Source organism: Crocodylus siamensis, chromosome 5 (genome assembly GCF_052110815.1).
Source record: "Crocodylus siamensis isolate JL-2025a chromosome 5, ASM5211081v1, whole genome shotgun sequence".
NCBI classification, from domain to species: domain Eukaryota; kingdom Metazoa; phylum Chordata; order Crocodylia; family Crocodylidae; genus Crocodylus; species Crocodylus siamensis.
This window is the reverse complement of record NC_143399.1, coordinates 39,252,188-39,276,962: the sequence shown is the minus strand read 5'-3', so window position 1 is coordinate 39,276,962 and position 24,775 is coordinate 39,252,188. Positions and strand designations below refer to the sequence as shown.

Below are 24,775 nucleotides of genomic sequence, written 5' to 3'. Positions count from 1 at the left end.
CCCCAGCTGCTCACCAATGAGTTTGTTACTTGGGCAGGAGGCGGGGCCTCGGTTGGAGTTGGGGTGGGGACGACCTGGTTTTGGCTGGCAAGGCGGCTGGCCAATGGCGGCGGGGGGCTGAGAGTGACGTATCAGCTCACCAATGGGATCGGTCTTCAACTAAGCGGGTTCAAAGGGGGTGTCCCCGGTAATGAATGGCCCCCGGCCTCCGCCAATGGGATGTTTCACGACCTTTGAGCGACATCGTCCCTGTCCACTACAAGAGCAACTCGTCTGAGGGGAGGCGGGACGCGAACGACTGGTGTTTGCCTCTACCAATGAGAAGTTCCACTCACTATGAGCGACGTCGCTACTGTCCAATAGAACTGCTGTCCGTCTGAGGGGCGTTGTGAGTGACACCCGTCCTGTTCAATAGCCTTCGACCTGCACTGAGGGCAGCGACAGCGAGGCTGAGTGACACCTCCCTCCCCCAACGGCGCTAAAGGGGTCAGGGGCAGAGCTTCACGGTCTCCACCAGTAGCGGTGCCCCTTAGCCGGTATGGGTGGGGCCCGCACGTTGAGCGACATCTCTGCGACCCAATGGTGGAGACCGCGGCGCGGGGCGGCCAATGCGGATGATGCGGGGCGGGCCCGGGCCCTCCCCCGCTATACGGCCCGAGGGGCGGGGGGAGGGGGCACTCGCTCTCCCTGGGCTTCGCACGCAAGATGGCGGAGGCCGCCAACTGCATCATGGAGGTGCGGGCGGGGGACGCGGGAGCGTGGGTCTCCTAGGGGCCGTAGTAGGGGGTGAGGGGGGGCCCAGCCGCGCTGCCCCTCCCCTGCGTGGGGGTGGGGCCGCGGGGGCCCCACGTGGACTGGGAACAAAGGAGGGGGCGGGGCCCCATGCCCCTCCTCCACCCCCACTCGGGACCCCCGCGTGGGGTCGGGGGGGTGCGGCCCTTCCCCCCCCTTCCCGGGCACCCGGGTTCCCGGGAATGCGGGGCCCTTGGCCCACGTGGGGCTGAGCCGCGCGGGCACGTGGCCGGGGCGCTCGGGGGGGGGTCCATGGTTTTCTCTAGGGCACGTGGCGGGGGAAGGCGGGTTGCTATTGGGAGCAGAATCAGGGGGTTCCTGTGGAGCCAGGCAGGAGCAGGAGGACGTGGCCCGCGGGTGGGATCAGTATGTTTCTGGGGGGGCGGCATCCAAGGGTCCATTTGGGGGGACATGGCCAGGGGCAGGATCAAGACAGTTTGGGATAGGAGCAGGAGGTCCCCTTAGGAGACATCACTGATCCTCGCAAGGGGTAGACTTAGTTGGGTCTGTATTTTTTGGGGGGGTTGGGGAGGGCTAGGATTAGCAGGTGTCTCTTATGGGAGGGTGGGAGGCACGAGCCAAGGGGTAGGATCGGTGTGTCCTGGGCCGGGGCGTGCGTGTGCGTGTGTGCGCGGCGAGGACAGGAACTGCTCCCTCCCCCTGAAGCCTGTCTCCCCATCACCCCCCCCCCCCATCCAACCTGTACCATTCCCCCCATCCCCCCTCCAGCTGCCAGGCAGGGGTCCCCTGGCCCTGCCCCCACCAGCCCCGGGCGCTCGGCGCTGACTTTCTCCCTTGCTTTCTCCTAGACGTTTGTCACCACGCTGGCTAACGGGATGAGCCTGCGGACTGCGCTAGAAGATGTAAATATCCTTTCAGTGCATGGGCCAGGCCAGCTCCCCGCCCCTCCCCCCTGCCCCAATTTCAACAACCACCTTCCCCAGGGGAGAGGACCCCTGCACTCCCCTTGTCCCCATAGTCATACCCTGTCACCACCCCAGCCAGCCTGTTTCCTACAGACCCTTTCCTGTGTCCCACAAATCACCAAGCCTCGACCTGCCATGAGACAGACAGACAGTGGCCCTGTCCTCTAAACTTATGAGAGTCAGGAGCCTGGTTGCCTCCCACTCTCGTATCCCTTGTATTCAGGGTCCCATTACTCAACCCCATCCCCTTTTCCCCCTTTCCTCTCCCCTATGTAGGCTGGGAGCGAGGAGCTGGTCAGTGCTGGGGTGGGGGTCTTGCAGGGACAGGCAGTGTCTGTGTGTATGTGTGTGCATGTGGCAGGGAGGGAGCCTTGAGCCCAAGCGGGAACTGCAGGGGGTGAGACAAGGGTGGCAGAGACCCCAGTAGCCTGTACTGGGGGGGGAAGGAGTGAGGGGGACCTTGCCTCGCCTCACCTCACCTCACCTCATGGTGTAACAGAAATCCCCGCAGCATGTAGAGGGAGTCAGTGGGGGCTTAGTGCAGAGTCCTGCACTGTGGCTAGGAGGGTCTGTGTAGACTAGTGCACGTAGGACTGGCCCTGCTGGTTGGGGCCTGATCTTAGCCACTCCACCCTCCCCTCCACATGTAGAGGGTGTGGATAATTAGGGGAGTTGGGGTGGGGGGGGGCGGGTTGGAAATCTTTCCTCCTTCTAGGGCAGAGGTGGGCAAAATGTGGCCCACCAGGCCTCTGAAAATTTAGAAAGTAAATATTGATCTGCCCCTGGCTGCCTGTCATGTGGTCCTTAATGGCTTGCCAAAACTCAGTAAGTGGCCCTCCGCCCAAAATAATTGCCTGCCCCCGTTCTAGGGGCTGTATTCGTTTCTCATTCATACATTTCCTTAACGTTGCCCTCCTTACCTGCCCCCCCCAGCTCCACACCCCTGCTGGGGTGGGGGTTCCCCCAGGGGTATTCAGTGCCCCCAGGAGTTGTGGGGGTGGAATTTAGGTGTGCCCTGCCCTAGGTCCTTACTGCTACAGCTCCCTCCCTCCCCAGTCTCTGGGGCCAGGGACATTAGGCTGTAGCCTGTGGGGACCCCAGGGTGGGGGGATGGTGGAGCTCCCCCAAAGTACTGCCCCAGGGGGCCAGCTGGGGGGACCTAGTGGCAGCGAGGACAAGTTCAGAGCCAAGTCTGTGGGGTGGTGGGGTATGACTGCCTCTTCCCGCTCCTTCCTAGGGGAACACTCGAAGTGCAGAGATGCCCAGAGTGGGCTCTGCTGTGGGTCTGATGGACACAGCAGGGGAAGGGGAACCAGCCCCACCCACTCTGGTGCGTTGCAGGGTACGTGGGACTAGTTGTGCTTGAAGGGCTGACCAGGGGTGTGGAGTGTGTACTACAGGTTGGCAGGACCTGTGGCTCTGTGGGGTGTATGGGGCTGGCTGGGCCTTGTGGGTCTGTTGGGGGGGGGGTAACTAGTATATATGGGCTGGATTGGCCCATGGGACTGAGGTGGGGGCAAGGCAGTGGCTGGGCACATGCCAGCCATGGTGCCTCAGCCCTGGTTGTGATGGCGAGCACACAGCCTTGATACATACGTCTGACCGCTCCTACTTCTCCTGCAGGTGTCGTGCACCCAGCCTGAGGGCAGCGGGAAGCCCCCGGCTGAGGAGATGACATCCAAGGATTACTACTTCGACTCCTATGCCCACTTTGGCATCCACGAGGTCCGGGCAGGGCCCTGGGGAGGGGGTTGAAGGGGAGAGGTACCCACCCCAGGTGATGTTGGAGGACTGAGATGGGACTGAGATGGGGGGGGGCTAGAGTGGTTTCCCAGTACTGCCTAACCTGAAGGAGAGGGGGCTGGGTGGTCTCAGGGCTCCCTCTGCTGATCCCCCTTGCCCCCAGGAGATGCTGAAGGATGAGGTTCGCACCCTGACCTACAGGAACTCCATGTTCCACAACCGGCACCTCTTCAAGGACAAAGTGGTCTTGGATGTGGGCAGTGGCACTGGCATTCTCTGCATGTTTGCTGCCAAAGCAGGGGCTAAGCGTGTCATAGGGGTGAGTGTGACCCCTCCAAGAAGTGCAAGGGTGGGAAGAAAGCCAGGCCCCGGCTGACCCCCACCTCCCCACCTTCCCCTCTCTGCAGATTGAGTGCTCCAGCATCTCTGACTATGCCATTAAGATTGTCAAAGCCAACAAGCTGGATCACGGTGAGTGCCCCTGTCCCCATGCTAGGGATGTTCCTCCCCGGCACTGGTGCCCTTATCATGAGGCATCACAGCCCAAACTGCCCAGCATGGGGAACAGGCCACCCATGGGACACAGCTCTGCCTTGCAGTCCCACCCCCGTCTCTCCACATTCAACTGCCCCAGCCAAGCAGCCTGCTTCTCCTGTGCCCTTTTCCCCTCCGCCTCCCCTTGCCCATGCTGAGCTGGGTCCATCCATCTGTCTACCCACCCACCTGCAGTGGTGTCCATCATCAAGGGGAAGGTGGAAGAGGTAGAGCTGCCAGTGGAAAAGGTGGACATCATTATCAGTGAGTGGATGGGCTACTGCCTCTTCTACGAGTCTATGCTCAACACCGTCATCTACGCCCGTGACAAGTGGCTGGTGAGTGTCTGGGGCTGGTATCCCCTGAAGAACACAAATCCTGCCCTTTCCCCATCCCTTGGTGCTGGTTGAGGGCAGCAAAGGGGAGGGATCCACTGTGTGCCAGAAGCCACCTTGCAGTGACCTTCATCGCGGTTTGTGTCTGTCCGTCCCCTCCCACCAGACCCCAGATGGACTCATCTTCCCAGACCGTGCCACACTGTACGTTACGGCCATCGAAGACCGGCAGTATAAGGACTACAAGATCCACTGTGAGCCCTAGAGTGGGGCAGCCCGTCTGCTAGGCTGTGGGGGCATTTCCTATATGGCTTACTTGGGATTGCAGAGGGTGTGGGGGCGGGGGTTGAGTCTCCCTGGCTCGTGTCCATGACAGGAGAACCTTTGGGTCTCAGTGGTTCTTATTAACTCTGAGTTAGTGTCAGAGTGAGGGGACCTCACTGGTGGGAAGGTCGTCTGCATGGTTGGCATAGCCTGGGGTTCCAGCACGTGGGCCAGGGAGATTGGGAGGCGGGGTAGAATCCCTGGATCTCCCTTGACCCACAGGGTATGGGTTGGATGTGGTTCTTGCTGGGATTTCATGGTGCCTCCCCTTTCTGTCAGGGTGGGAGAACGTGTATGGCTTCGACATGTCATGCATCAAGGACGTGGCCATCAAGGAGCCGCTCGTTGATGTTGTGGACCCCAAGCAGCTGGTCACTAATGCCTGCCTCATCAAGGTGGGCAATATGCGGTGCTGCCAGCCATGGGGTGCATGCGCTGGGGAACACTGGCTAGTTCCCATCCACCCAATCCCTGTGGTTGAGGTGCTCTGGGGTCTGATGGTAACAGCTGTTCACCTCTGCAGGAGGTGGACATCTACACGGTGAAGGTGGAGGACCTGACATTCACGTCACCCTTCTGCCTCCAAGTGAAGCGCAATGACTACATCCATGCCCTAGTGGCCTACTTCAACATTGAGTTCACCCGCTGCCACAAGCGCACTGGCTTCTCCACTAGTAAGGGGTGGGCCTTGGTTGGAGGGATGGGGCCAAAGTGGTTAAGGGCAGAGCAGAAGGCGTGTGGGCAAGGCTAGGGCACAAGAGGTGAGGCCAGGCTGGTGACTTTTCGCCTCTTAACTCAAACCTTGCATTTGTGTCCTTTTGTTGCAATAGGGGGTGGGGCTAAGGCAAAGAGCACATATCCCCCTGAGAAAGGGCAGAGCCAAGAAAATTCCATCTCCTTGGTTCTTTTTGGAAGGGGGTGGGGCTACACAGATGGCATGGCCTTCACATCTACCAGCCCTGCTCTGATACCCTGTCTTGTCTCCTGCCCACCAGGCCCTGAGTCCCCCTACACCCACTGGAAGCAGACGGTGTTCTACATGGAGGACTATCTGACAGTGAAGACAGGAGAGGAGATCTTTGGCACCATCAGCATGAAACCCAATGCCAAGAACAACGTGAGTGCCAGTTTTATCCCCTGGAGGGGCGGGGGGCTGTTCCCCAGGTGTGCCACCATCCACCCATAGACACACATGGGAAGTGGCACTAACCTGTGGCTATCGGGGGAGGGGGAGAGGAGGGGCTTGGTGCACTGCACCATGGGAATGCATAAATGTGGGCACCCCTGTGACTCAACCCCCTCCCCTTGTGTCTCCCCTTCCCTGCCCCCACCTCAGCGTGACCTGGACTTCACTATTGACCTGGACTTCAAGGGCCAGCTCTGTGAGCTGTCATGTTCCACAGACTATCGGATGCGCTAGCCTGGCTCACAGACCCCCCCCCCATCCCCCTTTCTCTCCCACGCTCCTGCCCCACCCTCCCCCCCAACATCTCACTAACCATTGCGCTGTGTGATCCTGCTGCTAGTTGCCCCGTGGGGGTGGTGGAGGAGGGGCGGGTCAGGGACTGAGGGTGGCTGATAAGCCCTCTACCCTTGACCTCCCACCCCATATTATGGATTGCGGGGGGTACAGCTGCCAATTTGGGAGGGGTCCCCTCCCTCTGCCCACAGTGTTTTGGGGGTGGCTATATATGGGGGGGGGGTCTAATACCCTTCCCCCAGTGCCCTCCATCCTGGGGCTAGCTGCCCCTAATTTCATTTTTTTGCTTTTAAACAATGTTCCCTTCCCCCATAACTCCATGTACCTCAGTACTTCCCCTAGCCCCCTACCATCTCCAGCCAGGAAGCAGGGGGCGTCTGGCCTTGAAGGAGTGGGGGGGCCTGCCCCCTGGTGTAGTGGGGGAGGGCAGTCCTGAGACTGCCCCAGTCTCCCCTGAGCTGTGCTGTGTCCTGCCTTGTGGGGGTTTTTTTTTGCTGGGGGGCAGGGTTTTTTTGCGGGGGAGGGGAGGTGACCCCTCTTTTTGTGTCCTTGCTGACGGTTTTGTCCCGTCCCCCCTTCAATAATTTTACCCCGCCCCTTCCCCCAAATCTGGCTGACACATTGTCACTGTTTCATAACTTATGTTTTTATATGGTTACATTCATGAGAAAAATAAAGACATGAAACCAGGCCCTGCTGTGTGCAGGGGCGGGGCAGGGGCCCCTGAAACAAAATCCCCCTCCTTTGTGCATCTAAAAACTGGGGGTACCTCCTGACTGCTGCAAGGGGTTTAATGTTGTGGGGTTGGGGCAGGAGTTGTTTTTGCAGCCATTTCTCTAGCCTGGGGTTACATCAGGATGCAGGTAGACCTCCCCTCCCCACCTTCCTTGGTTTGACCCCTTGCATGGTAGGTGGGGGTCTGGGTATCAAGGTGGCTGGAGAGGGCACTTCCCCTGCTCTTCTTGAGCAGCCTCCAAGTGCAGGTCCAGGCTTTCATGTTCCAGTTGCAGCTGTGTGCATTGGGCCAGATCCGGCCCAGCAACTTGCTCTAACCTGTTGGGAGCTAGGGAGGGAGGACCCAGGTGGCCAGCTATGTAGTGGGCATGGTGTAGTAGATTATAACCTCTTTTTTTTTTCTTCACTGTGGCACTGGGCCACTAGCCAGCCAGGACTGGGGAAGAAGAAATTGGACACCCTCCCCATAACGGGAAGGTGTCTTTCACAGTTACCCGTACACATACGTGGGTGGATCTTGTGCGTATACAGGAGGGTCTTATATAGGGTTGTGCATACACACATATGCAGGAGGGTCTCGCATGGAAGGGTTTTGTGTACACACACACACACATGCACGCACGCACAAAGGTCTCACACAAGTATGTGTGGAAGGGTCCCATATGTGCCAGGGGGCTGGTATTGCCTCCCTCCCATTCAACCCACCTGCCTGGACCCTGGCAAGAACTGGGCCAGGCTGTGGAGAGTTCTATAGTGGAGGTGGTTGCTGAAGACCCAGCCATGCCCCGCAACTGCCTGAGTGGGGTTTGATCATGCCTGCCAGAGCTGCCTGGACCTGAGAAAAAGCAGGCTCAACACATGGCACAGACGTCCCAAAAATAGCTCTCTGCCTCTACATCTACTGGCTCAAGGGTTTGGGTCTGGCCTATTCTCTCAAGGCCCCCCATGCCTACATGCTGTTGCCTGGGGGTAGTCCCAGACTGGGCAGATCTGGGTTCCTGCCCTCCATCCATACCTTGGCTGGAAACTATCAAAAGACCCTTATGTGAGGCAGTGAGATCCAGACATCCAGCTGCAGCCAGCAGGTACTTCAGCTGCTGTGTCCTCTGCCTGGCTGGGAGGCCCCCAAGATTGCTAGGACAAGGTTTCCCCCTATATCACCCCCCACCCAGTCATGGATGAAACAAGCTCAGCATAGGGAAGGGGGTGCATGTCTTTATTGGCCCCTATGTGTACAGCTCCAGGTGCCTCTCACAGCTCCCCATGCCCCTGCAGCTGCTCCCTAAATACCCGTGCATCAATGGAACCAGCCCCAGTGCTGCCCACAAACAGCTCTGCCCTGGCCAGGAGCTCCTGGTAGGAAAGGCAGCCATCCTGGCAGGCAGTGTGGGGGTGGGGCTTCAGCTCTTACCCACTGGCAGTCATGTTGGTGGGTCACCCCATGATGTCAGGTGGTTGGAGGTGGGCTGGAGAGAGGTGGTACTGGCACAGGTGGGGGTAGAGATGCTCCCTAATACTGTTAGTGTTGTAGTGCATGTGGGTGGGGGGGTGGGAAGGGAGAGGAGGAAAACTGAGATAGTGCTGGGGAGGGAATTCAGGTGTCCTGGCTCCCTGTTCTGACCCCTTCCCCTCTTAGATCATGGAGGGAACCCAGGTCACTTCCAGCCCCATGCCCCTCCCCAACCCAGTAGACTCTCCCCAGGGCACAGCAAGAACCCAAGCATTAGGGCTCCTACCCCCTTCCACTCTTCCCCTGCCCCCAGGCCTGACTCTTAATCCCCCTTTAATAAATAATCCCTCCCTGGGGTCCTTGGTGCCTGGGGAAGAGGGTGGGGTTCCCTGCCAAGGCAAGCTTGTGCTCTGTGGGGTGTGAACTGGGCCTTCCCCATTCACAACTCGTCGTGCTTTCGTGTCAGGTCTTCCCCATAGTTAGTGGCCTGGCTCCCTACGAACATGTTCCAGTTTTCCAGGATCTCCTGCTTTGTCAGCTGCTCATCCTGGGGTGGGGGTGCAACACAAGCATGGGGTCAATTACACAGGTCCCTCCCAGATCAGCTCCCACCCTGCCCTATACCTTGATCACTCCTGGGTCAGTCAATTATCAAGCAAATCACTGCTGTGGATTAGGGTTAGTGCTGGCCTATGATGTGTGTGGGGAGGGGGAGGATATCTGATCTCCACATCCCCTGCACCCTTCCCCACCACTGATCTTTGGGGTGGGGGCTGGATCTACCCCCTTCCCAACTCCTCAGTCCAAAGGTCAGATTTCCCTATTCCTCCCCAAGCCCCCACTCCCATCCTGACCCCTCTGGCTCCCCCATGCTACTTCTCAGCTGCTCCTGCCCCACCCAGCCCACCTTGTCCTTGTCAGATTCATAGATGAGGTGCTTGGCCTCCACCTCAGCGTGGTCGTAGTCCTGGGGCAGGATCCAGTGCCCAATCTCGGCTGGGTCCAGCCGTCCGTCCTGGTCCATGTCACGGAAGTCCAGGAACTGCTGCCGCTCTGTGCGCACCCAGTCGGGCTCTGGCTCCCCGCCCTCTGAGCTGTACATGTCACCTGGGGTGGGGGGAGAGAAGGGGCATGAGAGGGGCCTCCTGATTCTTGACCCCCACCCCCCAATTCTCACTAATGCCCCACAGCCCTGCCTCCCCCCACACACACACACACTCACCAATGTACTCATCCACCTGGACATAGCCATCCCCATTCTTGTCAATGTCCTCAATGGTTTCCTGGTGGGGGGGGAAGTCCTGAGCATCATAGGGGTACCACCCCACTACCCCCCTGCAAAATGGGGTCATGTTGGCTGTTAGGAGCTGAGGAAGTCTAGAGAAAGGGGCAGGGCTCTGGAATTAGGGTAGGGGATGGGGGAGAACCCAGGCATCTGAGCTTCAGGCTCTAGAGGCACTTCATGTCAGCGCAAGGATGGCTCCCAGGCATCCTGGCTTCAAGGCCCCCTGCTGTAATCCACCAGACCCTCATCACCTCCTGAAGCTGGGAGAGAACCCAGGAATCCTGGCTCCCAATACCCGTTGCTCCAACCCACAGGATTCACTGCCCCTGCACTGCACGCCCATGCAGGGACTGGACTCTGGTGTCCAGGCACGACACTCACGGTGACAACAACATCCTTCATGTAGTCAAACTCCTCAGGATGCAAGAAGGCTGTGAATTCCTCCCGCGTGGCCACCAGGTCTCCGTCTTTGTCGGCTGCCTTGAAGCGCCGTTCATCCCGTGCCAGCATCTTCCGATAGGAGTGTTTGTCCTCCAGGTCACTGAACTCCTCACCTGGGGGTGGAGGGGAGCAGGTGTATCAAACCCTTGTGGCACAGAAGGGACCCAGGCATCCTCCTACCCCTTAAGTAGATCTCACCAGACCTCACTCCCCACACACAGCTGGGATAGAACCCAAGTGTCCACGCTGCCAGCCCCCTTGCTCCAACCCATTAGACCTTGCTGCCCTCCCACAGCTAGGCTTCTAGCACCTGAGGCCCTAACCAGTGGACTTCACTCCCAGCAAAGAAGCCAGATGTCTTTTTGTCACCTACCAAGTTATTTCTCCTCCAACCACTATGGGGCAGTAGAGACCATGCCCATGGTCCCTGCTGCAGCTCCACTGGGGGCTTGGGACCAGGGCCCCTGTACTGGCCTTGACCCTCTGGCCCCCCACCAGGCCCCTCCCAGACCTGCAGATGGGATCCAGGTGTCCTGGCTCCCAGCTCTATCCTACCAGACACCTCTCCCCTCCCAGAGCTGGGAGAGAACCCAGGCATCCCAGCTGCCAGCCCCCTCCCCTCCTCCCAATGAGATGAGATGCAGGACCCCAGGGTCCAGGTGCACCCTCATAGTAGCCGTAGGTGGCATTCTTGAACTCGGCCCAGGCGATGCGGCCATCGTGGTCCCGGTCGTAGTCGGCCCAGTTCTTGTCCACATTCTCATAGATGTAGCGGTTCTGTGTGTGCCGGATCCAGTCCTTCAGCTCCGCCTGAGTCACAAATCCGTCCCGGTCCCCGTCTATCCGATCCACGATCTTTCTGCGGGGACAGGGGAGGGGGTCGGTCAGGCCTGGACACCTGGGTTCTGTTTCCCAAGCTGCAGCATATGCATGAGCCCCACAAAACTCTAGTGGTTGCCCCCTTCCTTGCACCCCAAAACTGCAGTTCTCTGAAGGGTTATGGCCAGGATATATGGGTTTTTCCTTCAGTCCTGCAGGGCCTGGGAGCCAAGACACCTTGGGTCACTCCCAGCTCTGGGAGGGGAGTGGAGTATGGTGGGCAGGGGGACCAAGATACCTGGATTCTTTCCCCAGCTCTCGGAGATGAGTTAGGGTCTTGTGGGTTACAGCAGAGTTGGGGCTGGAAGCCAGGACACATGGGTTCTATATCAGGCCCTGGGAGGGCACTGGGGTTTAGTGGGGTGATGCATGCGGGCAGGGAGCCAGGGTGCCTGGGTTTGCTCATCGCTCCAGGACAGGAGTGGGGCTTAGTGGGTTGGAACAGGGAGGCCTGGGAGCCCAGATGCTTAGGTTAATTCCTGGCTCTGGGAGGGTAGTGGCAGCTCCTGGGCTTAGTGCAGAGTGGTGGACTGGGAGCCTGGACACCTGGGTTTCATGCCCAGCTCTGGGAGGGAAGGGGGGTGTAGGGAGCACAGAGCACTAGGAGCAAGCTCTGGGAGGGGCATGGGGTCCACTGGGCTGGTGTATGGTGGGCGCTGGGAGCCTGGATGGGTCCCCTCCTGGCTGCCTGGCTGGGGCCCCAGCTCACCCCAGGCGCTCCTGGCTCTCCTCAGGCGTGAGCTGGTCGAAGGTCTTGGCCTGCTCCTTGCCCAGGAAGGCCTCGTGGTCATACTGGAAGTCCTGGCTGTCATCGTGCTGGTGGTCGCTCAGCTCCTTGCCATGGTGCACCCGGTCCTTCTTCTCCGGGGGTGGCTTGGCCAGGGCCCCCCCCACTGCACACAGTGCCAGCACCCACCAGCCTGCCAGCACCCACATCCCTGTGCCTAGGGGGCAATGGGGGAGGGTAAAGACCCCAGCCCTACCCCCTTCCCCAGCTTCCACTATCCCTGAGCCCCCCACAATTCACCCCTGCAAGGCAGCCCCCAGCCTTGCCCCACACCTATCAGAACACCAGCCCCACCATGCCCAGAGGATGCTCCCTTTGCCCCAACCTCCCAACTAGAGGGACCCCAGGGCCCCTCCCCATACCTCGGCCAGCTCCGACCTGCCGCGTGTTCAAACCCCGACTGGAACGCGGCTCCCCCGGCTCCCCAACAACTCCCCACCCAGGCCCACCCTCTCGGCCGGTGGGGCCAATGAGAGGGCGGCATGCCTCCGCGGGGTGGGGCCAGAGCGCTGGCTGATTGGCTGCCCGGCGCCACGTTGACACAAGTTTCTCCTCCAAGGAAGTTGTGGCCAAGTTCTGGGGAGAGGGGCCACGTGGAGGTCGGGGAGGGGGGCTGAGACCAGGCAGTTCTTTGATGGGTCTTGCCCCCCTCAAGCCCAGCAGACCTCCCCACCCCCATCCTATAGCAGCCCCTGTTCCTGCCCACCCCCACACCGGGCTGCCCCGTACTGGGGGGTGGGGGGCGCTCTGCTGGGGCTTTGCAGAGGCGCGAGGGCTTAGGCTCCTCCTGCCCGGCGGGGCTGACTTCCAGGCTCCTCCTGGGCCGCTCCAGCACGGAAACTGAGGCACGGCCCGCTGGGACCCTTGGTCTTAACCTGAGCTTGTCCAATGGGCGTCGGCTTCCCCCTACCCGGTATCTGGGCTGAGTGAAGGTGCTGGTCCCCCGCCGCCCCCCTCTCGCAGGCTGGGGGCAGGGGTGGGGGAGCCCTGGGGACCCCAAGGCCTGGAGAACCAGCCCCAGCCCTTCTGTCAGACTGGAGTCCGGCTGGGATCTTGCGTGTGGCCCTGGCTGGACCTGCAGCCCCCTAGTCCCCAGCCCTCCTAGTGCCCTGCAGCCTGCCTATTTGTGACATGTGGGCCAAGACTAGCACATCCCAGCCTCTTAGCCAGGGGGCAGGGAGGGAATGAAGTTCCCTAGGGAGGCCTGGGCACAGGTACTACATCTGGATTCCCCACCGCCTCCCCCTTATACAACATGGATGAGCTCAGAGCTGCCAGATGGAGAGGAGTGGCTAGGGGGTGAGTCCCATAGCTGGGATCTGTGTCACTGAGTCCCAGGGGAGTGGTGGGCATGGGTCTGTGGGTTGCAAGTGAGCTGCACCAGCAGAACTGGGGGGGGCAGAGCAGGGGGCTTGGGTCAGGAGTGAGGGACACCAGGAAGGCTGGGGGGCAGGGGCTGCAGGTCTGGAGTGAGGGGTCAGGGGGCTGTGGGTCAAAAGTGAGGGGCTTTGGCCGGGCTGGAGGGGCAGGGAGCTGCGGGTTGGGAGTGAGAGGCACCGGCAGGGCTGCCTGTGCCATGTCTTGGTTCAGGGCACCTCTGGGATAGAAGCGACAGATGGGGGAGTGGTTAGCTCCGCTCCGACGCCCCTAATATGCCTGGTCCACATGGGCAACTCACATCAAAGTGACACCAGAAAGGGAAGGGGACCCACAACACACTGGGCATCTGTGGGGAGGGGGGCCAAGTCTGCAGCATCAGTTGGGGTCAGGGAGATCCCTCCCAGCCCTGCCAGTGTCCTTCATTCCCCACCCACAGCTCAGCCCCTATAGCAGTTGAATCCAGGTGTCCAGGTCAGTGCTTTGCAAGATGCCGCATGCTCTCCGGCAATGGGGCACCCCCTATGTAGGTCCAGGGGGTTCTGATCCCTCCCATCTCACCCACACTGGAGTTGGGGGGATCTGTGCTGGGATGGGGGGGGCGGGCATTAGCCTCCTCTTTTCCCCCTGCTTTTGCCTCTGTAGCTCCTGGGCTCCAATTAGCTGCATCAGAGCTGTGTCAGGAGCCGGCAGTAATCGGATCAGATTGGGTGGCTGGGGGTGGGTGCCCTGTCATGCCAGGGTGCAGGATTCAGGGAGGGTGGTGCTGTTTGATGCCCCTCCTTTCCACCCCCTGCATGGGCCAGGGGCAGAGGCGGAACCCAGGCATCCAGGTGTGGGGTGGGGGGAAGGATCTGGTGCCCATCTAGGCCTGTCTCAGGCTGGAGTCTGGCCCTGTCCTGGCTGGGAGGGGGCTTCAGGGATTGGGGCAGGGGGGTTTCTGCCCTTCAGGGGGAGCTTAGGGGTGGTGGCTGCAGCGGGGTGGGAGACGAGGGTACACAGCCCCCCCCCGGCCCCCAGCTTGCATCGATGGGCCCTGACAGCCCCCCAGGCCCTACGTGATGCACTCGCTTTGCATTTTTAATTGCCCCTGTCACTGCGACACGGATTTCTACTTAACACACCATCCCTGGGGCCCCTGCCCAGTGGAGGAGGATCAGGCCAGGGCATTTATGGGGTCCCAGGGAGGCTGGGGCAGGAAAGAGGGGAGGAGGCAGTCCCATCTGTGGGGGGTGCAGGCCTGGGGCATCCCTGGGCCTTGGTGTGGGGCTGTGTTGGGCTGGGGTGTTCCTGGCTGGGGGTGGGGGACCTCTGGTCTCACCGCTAGGGAGCAGCATGTAATAGGGGTTGGGGTCCCCTCTCCCTTCTGGCCTAGGGGCTGGGGGGTTGTTGAGTGTGGGGGAAGCAGAGGGTGTGGGGGGTGGCTCGGCTCAGTTGGGCTCAGTTCCTCTCAGCCGCAGACCCCCCAGAACCCCTGGGAACCAGCCAGAGGGGCGGTCCCACAGCCCTACTCAGATGGGGGGACCCAGGTGTCCAGGCTCCCAGCCCCTCTGCAGCTAGAAGAGAGGCTGGCAAGAGATGTGAGACTGTAGGGTGCCCCTCACTCCTGACCTACAGCCTCTGGTCCCCACAGCCCTGCTGGTGCCCCTCACTCCTGATCTGCAGCCCCCTACCCCTCACAGCACTGACTGCTGGTGCCCCTCACCCCTGCCTGTTCCCACCTCCTGACATTTTCCTTTTGCCCTTCGCACCATTGGCCATGAGAATCCCAGACCTACAAGGTCACCTGTACCCACTAGCCTCCCCTGCCTTGGGACCCCTGTCTGCTCCCAGCACCCCCCAGCACTCAGCCCCTCCACCTTCCATGGGGGCAGGGGAGAGGGCGACTTCCCTGATGGAAGAGACATGGAAAGAAGAGGCATGATGGGGAGCAGGGGAAGATGCGTGTGTGTGTGTGCACGTATGCATGGTTGTACACGTGTGTGTGCATATGCGCATTGATGTGTAGCTGTCTGCCTACATGCTTGTGTATACATGCGTGCACATGCAGGCATGCCTGCGTGTGCGGCCCCACTGTGGCCTACAAGAGCAGGCCCCACCCAGGACAGCCGCCCCCAACTCCTCCTACCTCCTCCACCCCATATCCCCCTTCAACCACCCCACAGCCCCCACAAGGCTGTGCCCCCTCCCCCATCCTGGCGCATCCCTGGCAGCCTCTTTCCTCTCCGATCTTCACAGCCACCAGAGCATGGGCTGATACTGGGGGACTTCTCGCCCCCCCCACCGCCTGCCAGTCCCCCCCAACCTCCCCCCCTGCCCCCCCGAGCCCATTGGAGAGAATTAAGTTCAAAGCTGCCAGGACAGTTTAGCACAAATGTCACCGCATGGTGGCCACGTCCCCCCCTACACACAGCCCCCCCCAACGCCCCCCAGCGCCTGGGACCTGCCTTTATTCCTCTCCAGCACCCGGTTGGCAGTAGACGAGGCTGGGCAGGGGCCAGGGATTTGGTACTAGGGGTGGCATTTTGGGGGGGGCAGCACAGGCCCTGCCAGAAGAAGGGAGCCTGCCCCAGCTGGGACCCCAAGTGAGGTATGTCGGGGTGGGGGAGCATCTGGGGGGGGACCATGGGAGCTGGGAGGGGCATTCCTGACCCACAGCCCCCAGCCCTGCTCGTGCTCCTCACCTACAGCCTGCAGCCCCCTGTCACCCCCATCAGCCCTGCCAGTGCCCCTCATTCCTGACCCGCAGCCTCCTGCCACCCCCTCCCTGCCCCCTTGGATCCTATGGAGATGGGGACAGTGGGGTGGGGGAAGGTGATGCATGCCCCAGTGGTGCCCAGCAGATGCCTTCCCCCTTGACTGGGAGGGAAGCCTTGGATGGGAGGTCTCCTGGCATTGCCCCCCCCAGAGGGCAGGGGTGGGGGCAGCTCATCTCACTCCCCTGTTTCTCTAGCAAACAGAGGGGGCATCGACCTGCCTTTGTGCCCCTTGCTAGACCAACCCACAGCCCTGCCCTGCCCCCAGGCTGGGCCCTGCCCTCTTATGCACCCAGCACAGCCCCAGATAAAATGCAGCCTGGGGACCCAGGTGCCTGGGCAGGGACATAACCCAGGTGTCCAGGCAAGGGCAATGGTATATTGTGGGTGCAGTTCCTGGGGCAATGTGAGATAATGGTCCCCAGCCCTGCTGGTACCCCTCATTCCTGACCCGCAGCCCTGTGCCCCCACTCTCCCTGAAGTCCTGCTGGTGCCCCTCACTCCTGACCTGTAGCCTCCTGCCCTGCTAGCCTCATCAGGACCCATCAGTCCTGCACCTGGAGCTGCACCCATGGATGGGGAGGGCAGTTGGGCTGGGGCAGGCTGAGTCCCTGCCGCCCCCCAACACATTGACAAAGAAAGCTATGGAGATGACCGCCCCCGCCTGCCCCCTCACCCACACTCCCGCTCTGAGGAGGACCAGGAGGAGTCAGCACAGGGCAACACATGAACAAATGTGCATGTGTTCATGTGCGCACATACAAGTGCCATTGCTCTACTCTGGGTGTTTGCTTTTTTGCATGGCCATGCTCCATGCAGTGTAGGTGCAGTTGGGCATGTGTGTGCGCCCGCGAGTGTCTGTCATGCAAATGCTGCGGGTGTGCATGTGCATTCGGGCGTGGGTGTTGGTGTGTAGTGCTGTATGTATGTTGGTCTGTGTGCCTGTACATGGGTGTGCCCTGTGCAGCATAGTATGCATACGTGTGTGGTTTGCCAGCATCTGTATGTGCATGCGTATGTGATTCTCTGTATACTTGTGCATGTTTGCATTTGTGCTCTGTTTCTGAGTGTATGTGATGCTGTTTGTGCCTGTGTGCATGTGCATTCGCATACGTGTGTGTATGGTGCTGTGGGCATTTGTGTGTGGTGTGCCACTGTGTGTGTTTGTGCATGTATGTGTGCATGTCAGGCCTTGCATGTGTGTGTTGAGGACTGGGGGGTGGATGTAGGACACTGCCTTTGTGCGCTGCTCTCTCATGTGGCTGTGGCTGTGTTTCCTGTGCTCTGTGTGTGTGTGTAAGGAGCACACGGAACATGGCTGTGTGTTGCCATGTTGTGTGTTCCTGCCCTGCATGTGTGTGTGAGAGAGAGAGAGAGAGAGACTGGGCCTCCTTGTGACCATAACCCCCTCCTCCCCCAACCCCAGCTCTCCCCCAAAGGCTCCCACACTCACTTAAAGGAAGCACAGCCCCACGGACTCAGTTTCCCCTCTAGTGAATGGGGTATGACAACTCCAAACCTCCCTGAGGGGCCACCGGCGCATACAGAGGGGTCACTGTCCATCCAAGACAGGAATCCCCACACCCCTGCATGTGAGAGACTGGGAAAAGGGGATGGGTAGTGCCAGCAGGGCTGGGGAGCTGTGGGTTGTTTGTGAGGGGCACCGACAGGCCTTGGGGGTCCAGGGCTGGGGCTCAGGGCAGGCTGCCCCCTGCTCTGCCCGCTTGAACAGCAGCTGCACCAGCCGTGCTCTCTCAAGGGCAGTGCGGGGCTGGGGGAGGCTGACACGACAGTGGGGACAGCAGCTGCCTAGGGGGACAGGGCCATGGAGAGCGTTGGCTGTGCAGGCACCAGTCTGTCCCCCCCCCCCCCCCCACAGTGCCAGACATGGGCACTAGGGGGCACCAGGCTGGGGGGCGGGTGCTGGGCAGCCCCAGCACCCCCCACCCCAAAAGCAGCTGCATCTCCATGCCGCTCTGACTGCCTGCCTCTCTCTCTGCCCCGTCACCGTCTTCAGGTGCCCAGGACTCATCGCAGCCCCGGGGGGGCTCCCCCACACCCTTGCCGCGGCCCCGCGCTGGTCCATGGGGGCGGACGGCCTGTATGAGAAGATTGGGATGCTGAACATACAGAACATGGCATGGGGGGGCCGTCAGGACTGGTACCCAGAGAGCCTGGTGTCACCACAACCCAACCCAGGTGTGCGGGGGTGGGGGACAGGGCTTAGTGCTCGGCAGCCTGGGATCCTCTCTCACCCCCCAGGCACACCCCAGCAGGACCCTGTCCCAGCCTCTGCCCTCACTGGCACCTGGGTTTTCTCTTGGCTTTAGGAGGGCAGCAGGGCCTAAAGAGGTGGAGCAGGGTGTGGGGCTGGGAGCCGGACACCTGGGTTCTATCTCAGCTCAGGGGGGGCAGTGGGGCCTGGGGGGCTAGGGCAGGTGGGGCTGGAAACACGGATACCTGGGTTCTTCCTCAAACCTCCCAGGCACCGTTAAGGCCCAGATCTCGGTTACCTCTGCTGTAAATCTGGGGGGCAAACAGTAGGTGAAGTGTGTGGGGGGTGTTAGCAGCACCCCTGGATCTGGCTCCACCCACCACTACCCCATCAGGGTCTCTGCTCCCAAGACCCCCCTCAGGGGGCTGTACCCATGCCCAGCTCTGACTGGGGCTGCCTTATTTCCATCCCCCACAAAACTATGTCCCTCCCAGGCCCACTGAGATTCCCCCCCACTTTGCCCAAACCCCCACCATCCCTGCCATCCTCCCCAGACCCCTTCCATGCTAGGGACATGGTCATCCCCCCCCCAACAAAAGCAGATGTCAGGAGGTGCCAGGCGGGTGATGGGTTGGGGGGGCTGAACTGGGCTGCGGCCAGGCTGAGCCATGCTGGCGCTGGAGGGGGCTGGCGCTCCTCTTGGGCCTGTCACCCTGTCTTCCTGGGTGGAGAGAACCGGGGGGCTGCAGGGCTGAGCCACGGCTGGGCCTGTCGCTCCACGTTAGCGCCTCAACCCTGATGGGAGAGTTCTTATCGCCTGCGGAGACGGGGTCTGGCACTAGAACGAGCAGGGTGGAGGCACAAGGCAGCATGGGGGGGAGCTGTGGGGGAGCACCAGCAGGGCTGGTGGGGGCAGGGAGCTGTGGTTTGGGAGTGAGGGGCACTAGCAAAGCTGGGAGGGTAGGGGGCTGCAGGCTGGGAGTGAGGGGCACCAGGTGGGCTGAGGGCTGCAGGCCAGGAGTGAGGGGTACTGGCAGGGCTGTTGTTGGGGGGGCCCTTCTCACCTGTTTTCCCTGCCCCGCCCCACCCCACCGTGCCTCACTGCAGACAGCTGTCAACAGTTGGATGGGGGCCTGGATTCTGAGCACCGGTCTGGTGCCACTGGGGATGACCTGGACGAGTCTCAGATACGGCTGCAGCTGAAGCGGAAGCTGCAGAGGAACCGGACGTCCTTCACACAGGAGCAGATCGAGGCACTGGAGAAAGGTATCTGGGGGGCTAGGACCACCCCCCACCACAACTCACTCCAGGCAGCTGGGGGCTGCAGTTCCAGTAGCTGCCACCAGGGGGCAGAGCTGCCAGACAGAGCTGGAGCCGACTGACAGCAGGGGGTACCAGGACTTGTGCAGAGGGCAGGAACCCAGGGATTGTGTGGGTGCAGGGAGAGAAGGGGGCTGTGTGGAGAGCAGTGGAGGGCCATGGGGAGTTCAGCAGCTCTAGCTGGGCTGTGGCGAATGCTGGGGGCCATGGGGCTCCTAGGCCCTGCCTGACCCCCTCACCCCGTTGCAGAGTTTGAGCGCACCCACTACCCCGACGTCTTTGCCCGTGAGCGCCTGGCTGCCAAGATCGACCTGCCTGAGGCACGGATCCAGGCAAGTCAGACTCCCCACCCCCAACTGGCAACTCTCCACACACCCTCACGCCCCCCACAGGCACTCACAGCCTCTCCTTTTCCCCCAGGTCTGGTTCTCCAACCGTCGCGCCAAGTGGCGCCGGGAGGAGAAGCTGCGGAACCAGCGGCGCCAAGCAGGTGGCACTGGGCACCTGGGCCTAGGTGGGGCCTTCCCTGGGGCCAGCGTCTTCCCACCTGTGCCTGCCCCCCCCGGAGCAGGTAACTGCCTCCAGCACCCCACCATGCTAGAGCCCCCAGTCCTGCCCCAACCCCTATACAGCACCCCCAGGAACCTCCCTGCCAACCACCCTGTGCCCCCTCCACTCTCATCCTGCCCTCCCCATCTTGGGTGACGGGTGTCTTCCACAGGTACCGTGCTGGGACGCAGTGAGGCCACACTGCCCAACAGCTATGGAGGGATGCCTCCCCTGCCTAGCTTCTCCATGGCCAGCAGCCTCCCCATCCAGGTATGGGGCACCGGCAGAGGGAGGGGCTCTGGGGCTGCCTGGCTGGGGACGTGGGGGATACTGGGGCTGGGCCCAGGCGACCTGTGGTGGGAGGGAGGCAGGGGCTCTCTTGGGGTCTCACTCATCCCCCCGCTCCCCCAGCAGCAGGCGGTGCCGCCTGTGGCCAGCCAGCCCTCGTCCTACGCCTGCATGATCCCAGCCAGCTCCTCAGGGCGTAGCTATGACTCCTACTCACCCCCCCAGCTCCCCACCCACATGGGCAGCCAGGCCCTTGGCGCCAGCACCCCTGCTTCCACTGGTGAGTAGCACGGGGGCATGCAGGTACCTGGGCACCAGCCCCTTGGGCACCCAGGCCAGGTGGGGTCTGTGGCGGGGCAAAGCATTCTGGCAGCACCGGCAGCTTCTTGCAAAGGGTTCTAGGAGCTGTACTATATTGAGGTATCTAGTGAAGGATTCTGGGAGTCATGGCACAGCTCCTTACAAAGGATGCTGGGAGCTGTGCTATGTTCCTGTATCTAGCAAAAGATTCTGGGAGCCATGGCTGCCCCTTGCAAAGGATTCTGGAAACAATGCAAAAGATTCTGGGAGGCTGGGAGCTTTGCCAGCTCCTTGCAAAGGATTATAGGAGTTATGTTATGTCCCTGCATCTAGCAAATGATGCTGGTAGCTGTGCTATATTCCCATATCCAGCAAAGGATGCTGGCGACCATGGCTGTTCCTTGCAAAGGATTTTGGGAGCAATGCTATATCATTGTATCTAGCAAAGGATTCTGGGAGCTTTGCCAGCTTGCAAAAGATTGTGGGAGCCATGCTATGTCCCTATATCCAGCAAAGGATTCTGGGAGCTGTGTTATTTCCCTATATCCAGAAACCCAGTGGTATTGTGGGATAGCTGGGGGCACTGCGCTTACATACCCTAAGCCTTGGGCCTAAATAAACCAACTTCCTTGCCAGTCTTGCACACCCTGCATGGCCCCTGGAGGGAGATCTCATGGGGAGGTGTGGGGAGGGGAGGTCTCTCCCATGCCAGCCTGACTCTCACTCTCCTGCCTCCTCCAGGTCTCATCTCCCCTGGTGTGTCGGTGCCAGTGCAGGTACCCGGCGGGGACCCCGACCTCAGCCAGTACTGGCCCCGGCTGCAGTGACTGGACAGACTGGACCCATTGTTGGGGTGGGTGGGGTAGGGAAAGGTGGGCAGGGGGGGAGAAGGGAGGAGTTCCACTTTGGAGGGGACTCCAAACCTGAGTACCACCCACTGGAGTAGGGAGAGCCCTCCAGCTGCAAAAGGGTGGGGTTATAGCTGGAATGGGGGATCCTGCTCCCCTGCCCACCCCTACATCCTCCCCAGACCCTGCCCCCCCCCACAAGTCCATGTGTCTGTACCTGTCAGCACTGGTTTCCCCCCCCCAAGTGTGACACACGTGTGTGTGTGTGTGTGTGTGTGTGTGTGTATGTGTGCTCGGGTCCCCTCTCCCCATCATCCTGCCCCTTGGGGAATCCCCCACTCTGTGGCCCCCTCCCCAAAGCAGGGTGTGACACCCAAATACCAGTGCTAGCAAAGGATTCTGGGAGTACTGCCTGTGCCTCGCAAAGGATTTTGGGAGCATTGCCAATGCCTTGCAAAGGATTCTGGGAGGAGGATGCAAGCTGAGCTCTATGGGAGCAGTGCTACCTGCCTGCAAAGGATTCTGGGAAGAGGGTCTGCTCTGTGGGACATGACAGAGGACCTCCCTCCCCTACACTTGGGTGGGAGTCCATAGCATTATGGGATAACTGGCATTCCGGGAGGCCTGGCAGCGCCCACCCCCGCCATTCTCCCCCCACTTTGGGATGCAGAGTCATCCCTAGTCTTGTGACGTACAGTGAAGTGACCCCCCCAGACACACACCTTTTGGGGGGGGACGCAAGAGGGGGTACCCTCCTCCCTCCCACACTACCTGAGGGGTCCCCTGTCCCCCACCTTCTCTCCCCACATGGATTAACCCCGTGGGGGCCAAGTGGACCAAGGGGCCTAAGGAACAATCCTAGACCCCCACCCCCCACTGCCCTTTCCCAGATGTGACCTTTAACCCCTAACCCAGCCCCTCCCCCCCATGCCCTGAGCACCCCCTCCCCATTAGGTTTCCCTGTATGTGAATAAAGGACATCTGTAAATAACACCCTGGAGCTCTGTCTGTCTGTGGGACAAAGAAGGAGTACCCCCCTGGAGCATGATAACTTCAACACCAGGACCACATGTGGGGCCCAATAGCCTGCCCCCCAAATCATACCCACAGGCCCCACAAGGCTGGGTCCCTACCCTGTCCACTTACCCCAAACCTGGGGTCCCATGTATGTGCCCTCCAGCCCAGATCAGACTGTCCTGGGTCCAGCCATCCCAGTAATGCTGAACACCCCCTGGAACCCAGGTGTCCAAGCCACCAGCACCACCCCCACAACATGGTCCACCCCAGCCCAGCCTTTGCCCACCACCCTGCCTCCAAGCCAGGGGCTCAGGCTGCCTCTGGGTGAAGATCAACCCTGACCAGCCCCACCCCCCACCCCCCTCCAGCAGGTGGGGCTGGGTGGGTGGGGCAGGAAGCGGCTTCTGGGTGGGGGGCATGGAGCCAGGTCCTATGTGATGGGAGGAAACATCTGGGGTTGGGGTGTGGGCACCGCAGACCCTCCCCCACACACCACAGCCGGGCTCAGCAACACCCCAGCCCCTGTGGGCAGGAGCTGCCTGGTTGGGAGGGTCCCTGCACCCCAGCAGGCGATGCTGTGATGAGGGGGCAGAAGCAGAGCCCAGTCCCCCCACCCCTGCAATCCAAGGCGCTCAGCTCCCCCCACAACTGGCAGTGAGGAGCTGCACTGGAGCAAGCTGAGGATGGGAGCTGGCTCCAGCCCCCCAGGCACTTAAAAGAAGGAAGGGGTGGGGTGGATTGGGGGGGGTGTCAGGACACATCAGTGTCACTATCACTGCATGGGCTTTGCTGAGCCACTGGCAGCTCCAAGCTGGAAGCCATGCGGGGAGGGGGGGCCAGCGAGGACTCTAGTAACTGCCCCCTCCCAGCCCTCTGCACCCCCAGCCCACTGCACCCCCCTATACCACTACCATGGCACCCCCCACAGCCTCCTCCAGAGACAGCCCCCACAACTCTTCAGCCCAGTGTTCCTCACTGTGCCCCCACCATGCCACTGTCACACCTTCCAATTCCCCAGTGCCTTCATACCCGCCAGTTCCATTCATCCAGGTGTGCCCCACTACCCTGCTCACCCTGCCCCCACCTGGTGATGCCATCATATGAACCCTCTCCAGGGCACTTTGCATCAATGCGATATAGTGTGCAGCCCCGGGTATGGCTTCAGCATTGTGGGGAGACCTAGCTGGGGGGAATCAACCCAGAACCAGGGGTGCTAGGCTGGGGTGGGGATGGGAGGGCAGCCCAGTGCCCATGGGGGTGAGGGCAAAAGCTTCCAATGGGGAAGGCATGACAAGGCTTTGGGAAGAGGGGGTCTCAGTTCCTAGATGTCCCCCTCCCCACCTCGCCCTGTTGTCGTATCTTGTGGGGGCAATTGGGTTCAGCGCCCCCCCCCCCCAAATCATAGCAGCCCCCTCCCAACTGGCAGGAGGAACAGAGTGAGGGGGTACTGAGATGTGGGGTTCCACTGAGATTGTGCCCCCCAGCCCTGCTGGTGCCCCTCACTCCCAACCAGCTGCCCCCTGCCCACCCCCAGCCCTGCAGGTGCCCCTCACTCCTGACCTGCAGCCCTCCCTGAACTGAGATTTGCCAGGGGTTGGTAGTGGTGGTGGTGATGGGAGGGAGGCAGCTAGGTCTCAGCCTTTCCCTTGTGGTTTCTCCGTTAACCCTTTCAGCTCTGGGCAGGGCATCTCTCTGTTCCTGTTGTTGTCCCTCCCTGCCCCCCACACCCACCCCTGGACCGTGGGAACCTGGGACCTGCTACCCCCCCACCCCTAAGCAAAGGATGTGGTTCCAAGGGCTTGGCGGGGGGGAGGTGGGGAGGAGAGAAGGGCTTGGTTTCCAGGGGGGTGCTATGGGATGTTGGTGCCCCCCATGGTTGAACTGCTCCCCCCTCCCCATCACAGCCCAGCTGGTAGAGCAGGCTGGCAAATGAAGACAGGGTTGGGACCTCAATGTAGGGATCAGATTTATATGATGGGAAGGGCTGAGGCTGTAGGAAGCACATGGAGGGAAGTGGGCCCAGCTACAGGGGCCCCACCCCCAGGAATCAATTGCTTGCACCCAGCAGGGTCCCAGCTGTACCAGGAGCTGTGGGCCCAGACACCTGGATTCCATCCCAGCTCTGGAAGGGGTGGGGGGATGATAGGCTGGAAAGCTGGGCACCTGGCTTCTGACCCAGGGAGGGGAGGGGAGGGGAATCTGGTGTGAGAGTAGAGCGCTGGGTGCCAGGGCACCTGGGTTCCCCATCCCTCAGTTTCCCTTCCTGGCCCTGTGGTGAGGGTGTGGGTGCTGCACGGTAGTGCCCCCCCACCCCCCACCGTGGGCAGGCAGGAGGGCGGGCGGGCGCTCTTCCTGTTTATGAGCCCCGAGCGGTGCTTGCTCTCATCAACAGCT

At 61.1% G+C, this 24,775-nt stretch overlaps 3 protein-coding genes across 6 annotated transcripts; 2 read left to right on the top strand and 1 right to left on the bottom strand.

Annotated features, from left to right (window-relative positions):
• The first annotated feature begins 603 nt into the window (after positions 1–603).
• PRMT1 (protein arginine methyltransferase 1) lies at positions 604–6,087 on the top strand. 4 transcript variants are annotated; one of them, XM_090048404.1, is made up of 12 exons: positions 691–735; positions 1,602–1,655; positions 2,956–3,060; positions 3,342–3,443; positions 3,625–3,780; positions 3,869–3,932; positions 4,191–4,333; positions 4,497–4,584; positions 4,934–5,049; positions 5,178–5,328; positions 5,650–5,771; positions 5,991–6,087. In XM_090048404.1, the coding sequence occupies exons 1-12, from the start codon at positions 706–708 to the stop codon at positions 6,072–6,074; spliced, it is 1,215 nt and encodes a 404-aa protein (XP_089904530.1). In that variant the 5' UTR covers positions 691–705; the 3' UTR covers positions 6,075–6,087. The 4 variants fall into 4 exon arrangements, with proteins under 4 accessions (XP_089904532.1, XP_089904531.1, XP_089904530.1 ...); XM_090048405.1 differs by lacking the exon at positions 2,956–3,060 and having other exon boundaries at positions 636–735; XM_090048406.1 differs by lacking the exons at positions 1,602–1,655; positions 2,956–3,060 and having other exon boundaries at positions 604–735.
• A 1,981-nt stretch (positions 6,088–8,068) lies between these two features.
• On the bottom strand, positions 8,069–12,175 carry RCN3 (reticulocalbin 3). Its single transcript, XM_090048407.1, has 7 exons — positions 12,074–12,175; positions 11,634–11,868; positions 10,711–10,904; positions 9,986–10,158; positions 9,542–9,602; positions 9,227–9,426; positions 8,069–8,866 (listed from the first exon to the last, which is right to left on the bottom strand). Exons 2-7 carry the CDS (start codon positions 11,858–11,860, stop codon positions 8,759–8,761), a joined length of 963 nt encoding a protein of 320 aa, XP_089904533.1. The 5' UTR covers positions 11,861–11,868; positions 12,074–12,175; the 3' UTR covers positions 8,069–8,758.
• A 294-nt stretch (positions 12,176–12,469) lies between these two features.
• LOC149863856 (paired box protein Pax-6-like) lies at positions 12,470–22,302 on the top strand. The gene is made up of 8 exons (XM_090047838.1): positions 12,470–12,643; positions 17,862–18,043; positions 19,167–19,325; positions 19,629–19,711; positions 19,800–19,950; positions 20,101–20,198; positions 20,340–20,496; positions 21,258–22,302. The coding sequence occupies exons 2-8, from the start codon at positions 17,929–17,931 to the stop codon at positions 21,341–21,343; spliced, it is 849 nt and encodes a 282-aa protein (XP_089903964.1). The 5' UTR covers positions 12,470–12,643; positions 17,862–17,928; the 3' UTR covers positions 21,344–22,302.
• The last annotated feature ends 2,473 nt before the right edge of the window (positions 22,303–24,775 follow it).